This window comes from Aulonocara sp. 'chitande type north' Nkhata Bay, linkage group LG23 (genome assembly GCF_057382095.1).
Source record: "Aulonocara sp. 'chitande type north' Nkhata Bay isolate Kocher_YH1m ecotype deep benthic linkage group LG23, A_spYH_male_GT1.1, whole genome shotgun sequence".
Classification (NCBI taxonomy): Eukaryota; Metazoa; Chordata; class Actinopteri; order Cichliformes; family Cichlidae; genus Aulonocara; species Aulonocara sp. 'chitande type north' Nkhata Bay.
In genome coordinates this window covers 6662729-6680398 of record NC_141365.1, presented here as the reverse complement: position 1 = coordinate 6680398, position 17670 = coordinate 6662729, and the positions used below count along the sequence as shown (strand labels likewise).

At 37.0% G+C, this 17670-nt stretch overlaps 2 protein-coding genes across 2 annotated transcripts; both read left to right on the top strand.

Moving 5' to 3' along the window:
- Window positions 1-6798: 6798 nt before the first annotated feature.
- On the top strand, window positions 6799-9024 carry LOC147301062 (granzyme G-like). The gene is made up of 5 exons (XM_086283297.1): window positions 6799-6856; window positions 6932-7079; window positions 7161-7302; window positions 8200-8469; window positions 8561-9024. Exons 1-5 carry the CDS (start codon window positions 6799-6801, stop codon window positions 8726-8728), a joined length of 786 nt encoding a protein of 261 aa, XP_086139423.1. The 3' UTR covers window positions 8729-9024.
- Window positions 9025-15669: 6645 nt separating this feature from the next.
- On the top strand, window positions 15670-16944 carry LOC147301061 (duodenase-1-like). Its single transcript, XM_086281912.1, has 5 exons — window positions 15670-15727; window positions 15905-16052; window positions 16150-16282; window positions 16412-16669; window positions 16780-16944. The coding sequence occupies exons 1-5, from the start codon at window positions 15670-15672 to the stop codon at window positions 16942-16944; spliced, it is 762 nt and encodes a 253-aa protein (XP_086138038.1).
- The last annotated feature ends 726 nt before the right edge of the window (window positions 16945-17670 follow it).

Genomic DNA, 17670 nt, shown 5'->3' with positions numbered 1-17670 from the left:
GGGCCTTTCAAAAAACTGCTGATGACTCTTTTCAATGTCAAGCTTACACTAGAACATCAGTAACATAGTAGCTTTGAAGTGCGCAAGTTAGTATGATGTAAAAAAACAAACAAAGGTTTGTCATTAGTTGTATTACACAAACTAATTTGTCAGAAAAAGAATAAAGATCCATTGAGAATTCAAAAAGGCTCATAAACAGTAATATCCAGCGCAAATTAATCTCATTTCATTACAATCTGACCGATACTGTAGGAGGAGTGATTCTTATGAAACATGGCCAGACACTTCACCATGGCTAAAACTCCTCAATCCACATCAATCAGAAAAAAGAAAGAAAGAAAAGTGTATAGTTTTGTTTGACATCACAATTGTACATGGCTATTGAGAGGTCGAGTGACTTCACAAAGAAATTTGATAATTCATGAATTAATTTCCTGTATTTAGTAGACTTTTTGCACATTTTATTTTACATCAGTTTATACTGTGCATGCTGTTATTTATGAAAAAGAAACCAAAATCCAAATCCAATTTATTTATATAGCACATTTAAAAACAAAGAGTTTGCACAAAGTGCTGTACAGAGACAAAGGGGTAAAACACAAGATAAAACCACTGACACCCACATAAACACATAATAACACATAACAAACATATCAACTCACACCAGTCTAAATGCTATCAAAAAAAGGTGTTTTTTCAAAAGAGACATAAAAATAGGAAATGAATATGCCTGTCTGATATTTAAGGGGACTTATTCCAAAGTTTGGGAGTCATAATTGAAGACGCTTGTTGTCCTCTACGCTTTAGCCTAGATTTTGGAACAACCAAAAGCAGCAGGTTGGCTGATCTAAGGGCCCGTGAAGGAATATAAGGCTGAAGTATCTCGGAAAGGTAAGGGGGAGCATTTAGGCATTTATAAACCAGCGTTAGGACTTTGAAATTAGCCAAGCCAACCACAATTCCCAAGCGGGTTGCATGAAATATTATTAGGCCTAAATGCAATCACTTCCATTTTATCCTCATTGAAGCTCAAAAAGTTCAGAGCCATCCAAGCTCTGACATCTTCAAGGCAGTTCAGAAAGATTTGAATCGAGCCTGGGCCGTTTGGCGCTAAAGGCAAATAAATTTGGCAGTCGTCTGCATAGCAGTGAAAGGATATTTTGTGTTTTCTAAAATAGACCCCAAAGGGAGCACGTACAGTGAAAAAAGAAGAGGGCCAAGGATTGAGCCCTGTGGCACCCCACAAGAAAGAGGGGCTGAGGTGGATTCAAATTTTCAACATTAACACTAAACGTTCTGCCACTCAAATAACGAAGTTATTGAACGAAGCCAATCCAGTGTTACACCTTTGATGCCAACCAGGCGTTCCAAACAAGAGATAAGAATACTGTCGCCAACAGTATTAAACGCTGTAGTTAGATCTAAAAGCACAAGGCTCACGGTACTTCGACAATCATTGGCTAAACAGATATCGTTACAAAACCCATAAAAGTGCTGTTTCAGTGGAGTGTAGATGTTTAAACCAAACTGAAAAACTTCCAGGATACCATTAGTACGTAAAAACGTATTCAGTTGGGTAAAAACATTTTTTTTCCAATAACTTTGAATGGAAAATTTAGTAAAGAATGGAAATTTTGAAATAGGTCAAAAATTTGAGCAAACTGAAGGGTCACGGCCAGGATTTTTAAATAAAGGGTTTACAATTGCATGTTTTAAACCATCAGGAAGTACACTGGAAGTAATATTGATATTTATAATGGCAAGGACTAAGGTTCCAATCAAGGGAAAAACCTCTTTAAAAACCATGCAGGGATAACATCCACGGGAGAACCAGAAGGTTTAATTTGACTAATCATCTCGTTAAGAAGTGTAATTGAGACAGGTTTAAACTGGCAGCTGAACAGGGACTAAACATGGACGGGTCACATGTAGGAGGTACTATTGCTGACTCGACCTTGTTTACAAAAAGAGAAAGAAACTGATTACATCTGTCAACAGAGCCTTTTACCAAAACTAAAATCCAGACACTAATTAAATTTCAAATAAAATATAATGTGTGAATGAGAATATGTGGCTATAATGTGTCAATAGTGAGCCTCATATTAAACAAAAGTCTTTTTGTTTTTTTGTTTTTCCTTTTTTTGTGTCCTGTTTGGCACTGTAGCAATCAGAATTATTGTCTGAAGGCCAACAAAAGTCATTTTGTATACAAATATTTTTGCGGCCCGCGGTCCATTTTTAATTGGCCCGCAAGTAATTTTATAAATAGAATAGAATATGGCCCACACTTCAACTTTTGCTTGAGTGTATTGCACCTCTTAGTTTTAACACCAGGGGGAGCTGCTGTTGATCAAGGCAGTTGCTCCACCAAAATGGACAATCACAGAAGAAATTTACCCCAAGTTACTAAACATGGCAGAACCAAAGAAGCGAAAGGTAGAAAAGTGAGTGCAGAAAATTTCAGACACGGTGGGAGAGTGAATATTTCTTCAAATAATTCAAGGGGAAGTGTATCTGTTTGATCTGCACTGAAACTGTGGCAATTATGAAATAATGCACCACGTCATTATGAAACCAAACATCAGGCCTATGCATCCTACACTGGTGCTGAGCGAGAGCAGCAAAGGGTAGCTCTCCTGCGGGGTCAGCAACAGTATTTTTTTTCGTGCTCAAATTGTCCAGGAAAAGGCTCCAATAGCCAGCTATGAGGTCGCCCAACTCATCGCAAGACATGGCAAGGCTTTTTCAGATGGAGACCTCATAAAACACGGCTTCGTTAAAGTCACCGAAATAATGTGCCGCAGCTGGATGGCCCGATTTACATACCCAGCGCAGCTGATACTCACCAGAATAATTTACTAAAATTATATGGACTCCTGTTATTAAGTCCAGTTCAGTCTGTTAATGTTGATAATCGTTTCAAACGGACGTTAATAGATGTTTTGCTAAGCCTAATAACTTAACAAACTTGAAATGTACCGTCCCATTTTCCCCTTTATTGTTTTAAATGGATGCAAAATAACTTTGTTGTTTGCAAAACTTGTGCATAGGATTTTAAAATCGACAATTTATATTTGCTGTAAATCCTCTGTCTAAGAAGAAATCTGAGGCTGCTGTTCTGAGAATGAGCTACCAAAGCTTTTTCTGAATAAATCAATAAACATCCATTTATGGAAAGCTGTGATGAAGGCAGTTTTGTCTTTAATTATATTCAACAATATAACACATTTGACCACTTTTAAGTGATTTTTCTAACTTTAATACAGTAAAGTTAAGGTTATATACCTAATTTATACCTAATTGGCCCTCAGTGAAAAAAGTTTGGACACCCCTGCTTAGCTTTCAAGGGCAATAAGATGACTGCTTCATTATTGTAAGGTGACCACCACCAAAATGAAGCAAGATTGTTTTTGTTTTTTTCACAGTTTACAACCTTTAACATAAAGCTACTGTTAACATCTTGTTAGTCTACTGTTGCTAATAATTAGATAAATAATTATGACCTCCACACACTCTCTTGCTTATAGAAATGTGCAACGCCATAAAATTCAAAATGACTTTTTTTTTTTCTCAAACTGGTGCATTTTCTCAGTTGAAACATTTTGTATATTTTTGTGCTCTATTGTGAATAAAATACGGATTTATGAGGGCCTCTCTGCTTGCCTTTCTGCTTTTTTGGTTATGTAAAACTGTGGTTGTATATCACATATCTGCAAATAACAATGCTTTTTTGGGTTTTTGTTTTTTTGTTTTTTTGGTGCAACTGCACATGTAGTAGCATGCATAAAAACCAGTGATGGGAATAACGGCGTTACAAGTAACGGCGTTACTTTTTTCAGTAACGAAATAATCTAACTAATTACTATTCCTATCGTTACAATGTCGTTACAGTTACTAACAAGAAAATGCGGTCCGTTACTATTTTTCAACAAACAGACGGTTGAAGCTGTGTTCAGTTTACTGCATCTTATATCAGTTGCACGGACGTAGCTGCCTACGGACGCTACAGCTTTAAGCAGCTGCGCGCACTCCCGCGCTAGAAAGTGTTCATGATCACTTTCTAGCACAACACCTGGAGCTAAGGGGGCAAAACAATGGCAGGAGTGCTGCTGCTTGACTGAGGAAAAATAAAGTAGTCGTGGTAAGCCAATCACATGACCGCTTAAAGACAAAGCAACAAGGTGATTTATACCAGTTTATAAATTGTGTTGATAGGGTCATGATAAACAATGTATACGCAGCGTTTTTTCCTCAATAGTTTTGTCACGTTTACTGTCTAAGGACAGCGCTAGCAAGCACTCTGCTTATGATCAAAAAAACAAAAACAAAACAGAGGACGTTTTAGGAGTGATGGCGAGAGAGAGAGAGAGAGAGAGAGAAAGAGCAGAAAAAGAGAGAGAGCGAGTTTTGAGATGTTTTTGGAGTGTGTAGTTAATGTGTTGTCTTGTGTAGTTAGAGTGTAGTGTTGTGGATAGTTTTGTGTTGTGTGTCAGAACAATGAGGCGGCTGCTGTCTCCAGGTAGAAACAGGAGTGATACACCTGCTGCTGTCAGACCTGCAGGCTGTGATGTTCTCCTTTATAGTGGACAGAAATTATTTTGTGTGGCATCTTATTGAATGCAGAACAGCTGATTGTTCTGTAAATAGTTTGAAATGGTTATTTAAAAAAATCAAGGTAAAAGGTAAATGGATGCAAATAACTTTGTTGTTTGCAAAACTTGTGGATAGGATTTTAAAATTGACAATTTATATTTGCATTTATGTATGTGTAATGTGTATATATAGACACGTGTGTGTGTGTGTGATTTACATTGCTGTGCTTTAGAGCCACCATCTACCGGAACCAAATTCCTTGTATGTGTCTGCACATATACTTGGCCAATAAACAAGATTCTGATTCTGATTCTGATTTAAAGTTATGAAATATGATTCATTAAACATGTCTGTGGTTGTTGCAGTTAAAGATATAACTTTTTCTACTCTGATTTTATGTTTTTTGTCTGATTTTAGATCAATTGTGTTAATACAGTATGTTAAAATGAAAACATAACTGTAAATTCAGACATGTGAGGTTGTACTGAAAAGAATGATACAAGACAAAGTAAATATTTTTTAAGGTAAAATGTGGAGAGAAAATCGAAAGTAGTTAAAAATGGCCAATTATACCCTGGACCCCAGAGGATTAAACGTTTTTTTAAAATAACGCAATAGTTACTTTTCAAATAATTAATTACTTTTAGAATATTGTAACTCAGTTGCTAACTCAGTTACTTTTTTTGAAGAAGTAACTAGTAACTATAATTAATTACTTTTTCAAAGTAACTTGCCCAACACTGATAAAAACTTAAAGGAGACCTAACAAGGTTTAAAATTAATTAAAACAATGCAGTAAAAGTATCAGAGAACAAAAATCATATAAATAGAGAATTAAATAACTAATAAAATAGAGATAATAGATTAAGTATATGTCAGTTGCATCACATTTACTATATTACTATGGTAAATAACATACCGATAGACTGACAACTGTACAATAAATATATAATATAAATATATAATATATATCTTTGTGCATATCGTGTGGAAATTATCTGTTTGTTAATGACTTTTTAGGATTTCTTAACCTGGAAGATTGAGTACGCATCAAGACAGCAACCTATATATATTTTTTATTTTAGAAAACATAGTTTAGAATTCAACTTTATTGTCATTGCACATTGTTTCTTCATGCTGGTCAAATTCAACAGTAAGATACTGTCACTACACTAACATCTTCGCTTGTAAAAATGATGATAATTTTTGATGCTAAGACATGTTTCACACCTTCAACAAACACACACATGCAGACATGTGTGCATTTAGAGGAGATAAATGTGCAACAAAATTTTGAGAGGAGAGAAAGATAGGAAGTGTTAAATGAAAACCGCTTACAGATTGCAAAGTGATGCATAAAACAGGCAAACTGCCCCCCTTAAAACGATTACATTTTACTTGACTTCTATGCGTCATGCACAGTCTGAGGAAGTTTCTGCTCTTCTCTTCTTCTCTTCAGGCTATGACATGCCTTATAAAAAAATGTAAGATTTCAAAATATGTTGTGAAAATATTCTCTCTCAAATTTTCTACATTTCTTCTTGGGCACTAGGAAGTGAAATAAATAAATAATAAATAAATAAATCTCTAATATGTGTACTTACTGCACTATGTGTCCATTTTTGAAGTTCATCTCAAACTTCTAGAAGCAACTACACATTCAAATGTAATATACTAGCAGGAAATAACAGGAAAGAGGCTTGATAGAGAGAGCATACTGTAGTGATGTTAAAAGACTTATTTAATCAACTGTCACTGTTGCACTTTTCTGTTGCACTGTTGTGTCTGCACCCTCTTGTGTCTTCTGTTCTGTCTTTCTTTGTTTTTTGCATCTGACATGTGACTGTGAAGGTGTAGCTGGAAAAAGTGGTTTCAATGACTCACAGTTTTTCACAGGTTTTGGTACTCTTTGGCGTTTCACACCTTTGCTTGGTTTTACAATATATATATATATATAAATTAAAAATTCATTACATTTATAATTCATTACATTTAAACTAATTTGGTTCAATTAGTTAATTAGTTAGTTCAAGTTTATTTAAGAGAAAAAATAAAATCACATGTTTAGTGGAGATAGATGATTGATGTGGGAGGAGTGACTGATGGGAAGTGTTGATGAAAAGCCACAGAAACATTGCAAGGTGATGCATAAAGCAGACAAACTGTCCCCCTAAACAACGACATTCTAGTTGACTTCCACGCATCATGCACGCTCTACAGAAGTGTCTTCTAGTCACAGCTGTGACATGCCTCATTCAAAATGGTAAGATTGCAAAATATTTTTCTTAAAGTTATGCAAAAACTATATTTCTCTCAGTTTTTCTTCATTTATTTTCAGCACTGGGAAGTGAAATCATAAATGGCAAAAAGGCTGAGGAAAAGTCCATGCAGTATATGGCATCAGTACAAAACAACAAAAAACACACATGTGGAGGATTCCTTGTCAGTAAAGACTTTGTAATGACTGCTGCGCACTGTCGTTTTGAGTGAGTAGCCACCGATACTTCAAGCAATGTCACATTCATCTAAACATAAATAATTATTTTGTTTTTCAATCATTCCTGCAGGAATCCTAAATCCTTAAGTGTTGTTCTGGGCACCCATGATCTCAGGAAGGAAAATAAGAAAATGAGATATGGAGTAAAAATGATCTGCAGACACCCTGCCTTCAACAAAGTTGAAAATGGAAGTGACATCATGCTTCTCAAAGTAAGTATTCATCTATTCAGCCTCGACTTCATAAAAGATATCAGACGTTCTTATGAATCAATCAATCATTAAAAAGGTTAATACAGGGAGGAAAATATAAAAGAAATAAAATTAAAAGAACAGCAAAAAAACCCTAAATCATTCAGAGAAACATTTTCTGGCACTTTCTGCCAGCATTTATAATCAAACCATTCAAAAATTATATGATTTTCTTTAAGTGTCAACCAATCAAAACACATTTGGGCGATCGTGGCTCAAGAGTTGGGCGTTCGCCGCGTAATCGGAAGGTTGCCGGTTCGAGCCCCGGCTCGGACAGTCTCGGTCGTTGTGTCCTTGGGCAAGACTCTTCACCTACCGCCTACTGGTGATGGCCAGAGGGGCCGATGGCGCGATATGGCAGCCTCGCTTCTGTCAGTCTGCCCCAGGGCAGCTGTGGCTACAACTGTAGCTTGCCTCCACCAGTGAGATGACTGGATGTGTAAAGCGCTTTGGGGTCCCTAGGGGAGACTAGTAAAAGCGCTATACAAATACAGGCCATTTACCATTTGTTTGTAGTACAGGTAAAAAAAACAAAACAGCAACAACAGTAATACATGAAATGACTTCTAGTTCCAAAACAAACAAGCACTTTTTCTTAATTTGCTGTAATAATAATAAACACGTGACACATTAATAGATATATTAATACATCTAAATACGCTTGTGATAATGATAGTATTGTAGAGTAATTTGCTTTATGCAAGTGCACGCACTTTCCTGTCTTGAGAGATATGTAAAGAAAAATACTGGAGAACCTTAAATACACACAAATCTGACATGTTCATAACTGATATAAATAATCATTTTTATTTTCTGTGGGGTTTTTTTTGTTTGTTTGTTTGTTTTTTATCTTTCCAGCTGTCTAAGAAAGTTCCCCTGGGTAACAAAAAACCAATTAAGCTAATTCCACTTCCAATTCAAAAACTAAACCTGGAGGAAAACAAGATCTGCAGTGTAGCTGGATGGGGGCCCACAGAACCTGGTAAACATCGATCTGATTATGTTAATGAGCTGCAAGTGCTAAATGTTCCCATCATTAACAAGGACAAGTGTCAGAAGCTGTGGAGAAGAACTTTAAAAAATGTTATTTGCGCCGGTGGATACAAAGCAAAGAGTGGAATCTGTCAGGTAATTTTTTTCATATGAATTATCAAACATAGTTTAAACATCAAAATTATCAAACAAAAACAAATTAATATTTGATATTTCTTCCTCACAGGGTGATTCTGGTGGGCCTCTCGTATGTAACGAGTTGGCTGTTGGCATTGTTTCCTTTAACAACAACAATAGCTGTAAATATCCAGATGTCCCAAACGTCTATACAGACATATCACAATTTCTTCCTTGGATCACAGATATTCTCAAGAAAAAAAAATGCAAAGGGTAAAAAATATTTTCCATGTTATTGTGGGTGTATTGTAAGACTGTTGGGCAAGTGATATGTGAGCTGTGTAAACTGCTTAAATTCTGCAATATCTAACATTAACTGTATCTAACAAAATATCTAACAATATCTAAGCAATATCTAACAAAAACTGCTGATGACTCTTTCATTGTCAAGCTTACAAATAGATCAGTGACATAGTAGCTTTGAAGTGCACAAGTTAGTATCACGTATGAAAAAAGTCAAAGGAGGTTTTCCTGTGGTTCGTTGGTTGTATTACATAAACTGACGAGAACTAATATCCACTGACAAGTCAGAAAGCTCATAAACAGTCATATCCAGGGCAATTTCATCTCATTTTACTAAAGCCTGCCCGATACTGGAAACATGAACAGGCACTTCACCAGGGCACAAACTCCTCAATCCATATCATGAGATAAAAATGTCATCAGAACAAATAAAATTTTAAAAAATGTATAGCTTTGTTTGACATCAGAATTGTACGTGGCTATTGGGAAGTCAAGTGACTTCACAAAATTTTGATAATAGACTAATTTCCTGTATTTAGTAGTCTTTTTTCACATTTTATTTTACATCAGTTTATAGTATTTAGTATTTATTTATTTGTCAAGAACAATGAAATTGCGTTTGGGGCTTCCATACAACCCAAAAAAAAGAAGAAAATAATAAATACCCCTTAAAACCCAAGTGTACATATTTAACCCAGTGTGACTCCAATGCAATAAGACAATCCTTAGCAATAATGTTCGTAGAAATTCAGACAAAGACCTGAGAAACATGACAAAATACAACAATGCAACCCATTCAATATTATTGTACTGTGAGATATGATATCAGATATGATAGTTATCTATTTAAGAAAGAGGGGGGGGGGGCAGGAGGGGGAAGAGAATAAAGATATGATGCACCAATGCAGACCAGTTCATTGCTATTAAGAAGTTGGATATGGTTATTGTCCGTGAGAGGGGGGCAGAGAGTTCAGGAGCCTCACAGCCTGTGGATACAGGCTGTTGGCCAGTCTGGATGTTCTGGCCTGTATAGACCTGTACCTTCTCCCTGAGGGCAGCAGATGGAAAAGGTGGCGCGCAGGGTGATGTTGGTCCCGCAGGATACTGTGCACCCTCCTCAGACAGCGAGTGGGGAAGATATTACTGATCTCTGGCAGACTTGTTCCAATAATTCTGCCAGCTTCTTTCACCACCCGCTGGAGTGCTTGCTGATCGGCCTTGGTGCAGCTGGGGAACCACACTAGAAATCCATACGTCAGAACGCTGCTGATGGCACAGTTGTAGAAGTTCAACATCAGAGATCTGGGAATGTGTGCGCTCCGCAGTCTCCTCAGGTAGTAGAGGCGCTGTTGGGCCTTCCGTACAACTGAGGTGATATGGTTGCCCCAGGACAGGTCCTCGGTCACAGTTACCCCCAAGAATTTAAAACTGCTCACCCTCTCCACCGCCTCACTGCCAATGAAGAGAGGCAGATGGTTGTTATGACCCCTCTTTCGGAAATCTACAATGATCTCCTTAGTCTTTTTGGTGTTTAAGACCAAGTTATTGTCGTGGCACCATGACTCTAGTTGTTGCACCTCTGTATAATGTGAATGCTGTTATTTATGAAAAAGAAACCAAAATCCAGACACCAGTTCAATTTCAAATAAAGTATAATGTGTGAATGTGAATATGTGGATATAATGTGTCAATAGTGAGCCTCGTAGTAAACATGACAAAAGTCATTTTGTATACAAATAATCTTTGGAGCCCAAAGTTCAGACGTCAGATTGCTCCACACACTTCATTTCAGATTATTTCTACACTTGGAGGTTTATGATGTCATCGAGAGGAAACATCCCTTATATGGTCATCTCAGGTACACAACTCTGGCCGTCCATAACTAAATCATTTATTTTGTCATTCATGGATGCCACTTGGATGGATGTGAAATTAAATAGTCAGTGCCTTATTTTTTATTATGCTGTTAAAAAAATAAGAGAACCATATAGTCAAACAGCGCTTTATTTTATACACTTCGAGCACTTTATCTACTTCACATCTATGATCTAACCACACAGGTACAGGGAGAACATGCAAACCTCACATATAAGGGTGTAAGGCAGGGTTGGAACAAAGCCCCTTCTTGCTAACCCTTCACTCAAGCACAATGCTACCCTTAAATGGAACAGGTATGGCATGGTGTAATGAAGTTCAGCTCTAAGGTGTGAACAATAACATCTGATGTTGCTTCCTTAAACAGCTAATTTAAGTGACTTCCTAGATGGATCAGTTACCCATTGCTTGAAGAAATATCAGTGCAATGGAGGAAAACACAGTAATAATGAATGAAAACACTGAAAATTGAAACAAAGACATTTTATGGCACCACGATGGCATCCGTTTGCTCTTGCAGTGAGATTTTGGACAATTTAACTCCCATTTTCACCACTAGGGGACAGTGTTTTACCAGAAAGTTTGAGTGATAAACAAGACGTGTGTATTTGGTCTGAGATCAGGGTGGTAAGAGATTACAGAAGAGCTTACAGAAAGAAGTTTCTGGGTATAAACTGGGGCTTCTCTGTACTGTTTTGTGTTTTTACACAGCCCAGTGATAAACTGCAGGTGTAGATTGATTTCTTCCTCTTAACTAAAGACAGTTACAACAGCATGCATTTAATAAGAAGAAAATAGCTTGGTGGATAGCTTTATACCTTTCAAGGGCAATAAGATGACTGCTTCATTATTGTAAGATGACCACCACCAAAATGAAGCACCTAGATTGTTTTTCTTTCACAGACAATTTACAGCCTTTTATATAAAGGTACTGTTAACATCTTGTTAGTCTACTGTTGCTAATAATTAGATAATTAATTATGACCTCCACACACTCTCTTGCTAATGAAAATATTTGCCATAAAATTCTCAAACTGGTGCATTTTCTCAGTTGAAATGTTTTGTATATTTTTGTGCTCTATTGTGAATAAAATATGGGTAAAATATGAGGTCCTCTCTGCTTGCCTTTCTGCTTTTTTGATTATGTACAACTGTGGTTGTACATCATATATCTGCATTAAAGAACAATGCTTTTTTGTTTTGGGTTTTTTGGTGCAACTGCACATGTAGTAGCATGCATAAAAACCTAGAGAAGGAGACCTAACATGGATTAAAATTAATTAAACAATGCAGTAAAAGTATCAGAGAACAAAAAATCATATAAATGGAGAATTAAATAACTAATAAAATAGAGATAATATCTGTCAGTTGCATCACATTTACCATATTACTATGGTAAATAACATACTGATAGACTGACAACTTTACAATAAATATATAAAATAATAGATAGTTATTATTTTTTCGGGCTTCCAAAATCTGTCTTCTTTGTGCATATCGTGTGGAAATTATATACAAATCTCTGATTCACAAATTTCATTTAGCCTCTTTTAATATTCCTTTCCCATTTAACAAACAACCACACTAACATCTTCACACCAGTCAAAAGTATCACCAGTTAGTCAGGTGTATGCATTTTTCAAATACACACACACACACACACACACACACACACACACACACACACACACACACACACACACACACACACACACACACACACACACACACACACTGCTGGCAGTCAGGAATTAAGAAATTACTTGCACATGCCACCATAACACATGCAAAAGCAAAGGTGGTAAAACCTGAAGACTGACGCTGTGGTTTCTCTTAGTCATCTAGTTGTAGCAGTGTAAAAGGGAACCAAAAAAAAGTGGAGCAAAAAAGAAAAACAACAGCTTTGATCTAACAACATTTGCTGAACTCATCACATTCTTGTCAGATAATGCTATGAAAGTGTTTCAAGCTTTGCAGACCATGGTATAAGACACCTTATCTTATATCACGCAATCATCACCATGCTCTTCCTGCCTGAAGCAGTTCATCCAGGTCACCAAACAAACAAAGTATTTCCAGAATGTTTGTCTTGGCCCATCACATTAGAGGCCCATAATACAAGGTTTATAATGTGAGGTAGTGTAAAACTTCATTAACCAGAACATCAAACTAAGGTTTCTCTGACAGATTACTAGAAATCTAGGACATAGTTGGAGTGGTGACATCCATCTAGAGCGCTTTCTCTCACAATGTCACCAATATCATCTGGCTGAGAGTGAGAGTGCTACAGCATGTAAATAATGCCATCATCCACCCCCTACAAGAGCCTGGTAAGCAAACTGAAGGGGGTCATGAACATTTTCCACTTGTGAACTGATGAGAGCCAATCTCTCCAGTGGCTTTGTGACATGTGAGGTCAACACAAAGTCACTCTGAAGTCAGTAAAGTCAGAAGAGGTGGCTCTCTTTCATACTAGCACCAACTACTGGAGTAAGAAATGTTAAATCTTTAAATTTACTTAGAACATAACATATAAACATGTAAATATATTACAGTTTTTCTCAAATGTTAAAACACAAAAGCCAATCCTGTAACCCAAATGACCAGTAGTCTAAACACATTTACTAAATGTAGCCACCATATTCCAGTACCATAAACACATGTCACATGAAGACACAAGTCACAAAACACAACCCTCTGTACTCATAAATCTAAACACATTTTTCCTTGCTAAAACACATGTTGCAAAACAACTCTGCTCATATCCTCAAATGAAAGCCCATGTGATGCAAAATGCTTGCCACAGTCACCAATCTTTGAACACAGGGAACACACCTGGCGTCATTCACTACACACAATGACTCAAAATTGTAGACACTTGTTGCTAATGCTGTACCCACATGTAAAAGCAAGTTCAGAGTGCACAGTATGCTGAAGATTCCAAACAAACACAATGGATGAAGGCAGAGTCAGGGGAAGAGGAATTTGATGCAGAGGAGGGAGAAGAGCTGGCCCTGGAAGAAGAGGAGCAGGCCAATGAGGAAGAGGAGTTCAAATGAGAGGAGGAAGAGGAGCGACCAACGAGGAAGAGGAGAAGGCCAACATGGGAGAGGAGAAGGTCCAGGTGGGAGAGCAAGACAACCTCGCACCATCATTACGGACGAGATGCGAGCAACAGCTCAGCGACATGATGCCGCACAGTGATTGTGGTGTGTGTGTGGTGTGAATAACGTAAATAAAAAAACTTCACACCCTGTTCATGTTTTCAAGATTACTGTTGTGTGCAATAGATTCTGTTTTTGCATTGAGTTGTGTTACAGTAGTGTACGTACATGCAGGATTTTCTATAGATTTATACTACTCATATGAAACTCACAAATCTAAATGCCTAATCCTCTGCAGAGATCTACGACGATCCGTTACTGTATAGTTTCTAAAATATGCATTGGCAGTTATGAAACAAAGAACCTTCTCACAAATTGAGCATTGTGTTTTCAATTGTTTTGCTGTAGTGTGTAATGCTGTGTATAGTGTTTACAGTTTTGACAGCTTCGAGCTGCTCTCTTGGTGTGGGAGTTTGAGTTTTGCAGTGGGAAGGTGTGGTTGTGTTTATGTAGCTTTAGAGAAGGGTGTTGTGTTTGGACATTGGGGGACCTGGTGGTAACGTTTGTGACATGTGTTTTAGCATTTGAGAAAAACTGTAAGGTGTGCCCCCTTACTACTATTTAGTAGTAAGCTTATATTTTAATATTTCACTTTCATCACTGTGATATTGAGAACATTGACGTTCTACATGAAATTTGTTATCTGTGGTTTCTGTGGTTCAGTTATACTTCGTCACAGTGAATGTAAAGTTTTTCAGTGACCTTTGAGCTACATAAAAAAAATAGCTATGTGCCCTTTGTGTTATTCATTTATGAATTGTTGATCAGCAGTATCCAAAAGGGTATAAGGTTTCGAAAACAGTGTTCAAAAGCTGAGATTAAAAAAATAGAACTGCAGCTGTACCGCTCTTATATCTGTGGGTTTAAAACTGTCACCATCTAATCTGATATCTAAGTTTGCCTGGAAAAGAGGGCACGAAAAGCTTGTCTTACAAGAAGTGATACTACAGGTGTAGTCACCTCAGAATAGCTTTACTGTGATTGCAGTGCAAGTGTGCATTAAAAAAAAGATATCTTTCCATTTGACATTCATGCCCGTGAGTTCAGAATCTTTGCAATGCCAGAACTTACATCATTGTAACAGTAATGTGATTACTGAATTTAGTGAATTACTGAATTTAATATAATAGCACGCTGCATGCCAAATACGCTTGGGCAAGTTACTAGACCCAAGTTACTCTCAGATGTATGCAGAGTGTAAACAGCACTTGAGCATAGAAAAAAAAGTGCCTGTATGAATGAATGGGTGAATGTGGTATGTTGTTTAAAGTGCTGTGAGTGCTTCAAACAACATACCTCAAGTAGAGGAGAAAAGTGCCGCGTGAGAACCAGTCCAGGAACTATTCAACATTTACATTAGTGCGTTGCTTAAAAATGTTATGTGATTAACCGTAACTTACTTTGGGGAACACATTACATTCAGCAATATCAATGACATATAAACCACTCATAAAACACTTACTTACAAACAGTGAAGAGAAGCAGGTCTACAGTAGCCTAGTAAGAACAAAGTAAGGCAAGAAAAGGAAAGAAAGTAATTCAGAGAGAACAACCAATCGATCATTCTGACAGACTTTGGTTTTTATAAAAGAATTAAAATGTCTGTTTTTACTGATTAAATCGATCTGACTTGATTAGTGATTATAGAAGAAGAGGAGGTCTAAAAAGACACAGAATGTGGTTAAGACTGGCGAGGTACTGTGCAGTTATGATAAGCACGATAACACCAAGGTTCCAAATGAAGGGCACAAATACACCGAATAAAGGATGTGGTTATAAGTCAAAATAAGAACGATGATAATCATACTTGACAACACAGCAAACTGCTGTATAAAAGGGTCTCCTTGACACCCCCGGAGGCTGTTTCAGTGGCAACATGGAAAGTCTGCATGCATTTCTGCTGGTCTATGTTCTGACATGTCTGGGACAACTAGGTAAGAATGACATTAATATTATTCTCTGCCCATTATCACTATCCCTGCTATTGACAAAATATGTGAAAGAGAAACTATGTATATACACAGAGAAAGTGTGTCATTTGAGAGTCATAAGAGCGTGTTAATGTGACATTTACAGTGTTTTGGCTTACTTTATTTTCCATTTTTTTGCAGGATATGGAACTGACATCATACATGGTAAAAAAGCGCCAGATAAATCAATGTTGTATATGGCTTCTGTACAGAGCAGCAAGGGTCATGTATGTGGAGGATTTCTTGTCACTGAGGACTTTGTTGTAACCGCTGCACACTGTGACACTGTGTAAGTAATATGTTTTCTTGTGAGGCAGTCTCTGATGCGCACCATTAAAATAGTTTTCTTAAACATATTCACCACATCTCAATGATTACTTGTTCAGGAACATCACACATGTTGTTATTGGCAACCACAATCTCCAGCAGGGCAGTGATATAAAAATAATCGTCGAAAGGAAATTCAAACCCAGCAATTTTAATGATGTTTGGCTGGGTGAGGACATCATGCTCCTTAAAGTAAGTATATATTTACATAAACAACCATTACAGGTGATGTAATTTATGGTTTATTTATTTAGATTACATAAATACTACAAATGTACTAGACATCGACATTTCTAATTCAATGCTGTTGTGTGTCTACAGCTGTCTAGGAAAGCTCAACTAGGCTGCAAAGTACAAATAATTCAACTTCCATGTGCTGAAATAACCTTGGAAGAAAATCAAATTTGTCAAGTGGCTGGATGGGGAAAAACTAAAAATGATGGCTCAGTTGTCGATGACCTGAGAGTGGTGAACGTGTCCGTCATTAACCCAGAAGTCTGTAGGGAACAATGGCCCGGTCTTCCTGTTAATGTTATCTGTGCAGGTGGATACGGCACAGAAGACAAAGGATTCTGTCAGGTATGGCTTCTGTCCTTTCATTGTCTATGTCTACTTGTTTCCTGTTGACAAATAGCTGAACAACCTAAATTAAATATGAAATGAAAACTGAAAATCCTCCTTCCTCACAGGGTGATTCTGGTGGTCCTCTGGTGTGCAACGGTTTAGCTGTTGGTATTGTTTCTTTCAACAAATATCACAACTGTAACTACCCAGATGTGCCCAATGTCTATACGGACATCTCAAAATATCTTCAATGGATCAACAAAGTTCTGGCAACTACAAAACCTTCCTAAAAATGTATTTTTGCATTACTACAGTAGAAGCAAAAATAAACATTTTGCTCTCTGTCATGATCTCTGGGTTTTTAGCTTTGTTTTTTATTTCTATTTACTCATGTTCTAGAGTCGTTAGCCCTTGAATTGTTGTATTTTAGATCTGTTTTGTTTCATATTTATTGTACCGCCAGTGTTTCCTCAGTCTTAACCACCCTGCTTTACTCTAATTTAGTAGAAATTTTAGGGATCTATACTTTATTTATTTATTTCTCTGGCAACATTTTACTCTTTATTGTGCATTTTTACACACATTTCTGTACTTTCTTCTTTCTATTCCATACAGGCTTGTTACTTTATGTTTAAGATATTTGAGGGGAGTTTTTATTTCACATCGCTATCCTCCTTTCAACATCAAACTGATCTGAGATTATCCAATAACACATAAAGGACAATCCTACTGGTGCTTATCGCATACAAAGATGAAAGGTGCAAAAGCATCATTTATGTGTCATTCATAGCACTATACTCAGGGGTTAAAGAAGGCATTGACAGTGAAACTGGTGCTTCAGCCGTTTCTAGGTCATAGCAGGGTTAAGTCTGGCTGGTTCATGATTAGTATTTAATATTCTAACCAATTTCCTGTTTCCTGAGGGCTTGGAAGATGTTTGGGTCTTCCTCTGGACCTTGCCAAAGTGGTGACATACCAGAGTAAATTGTACTAATTTGTTTAAACTGATAATCTGC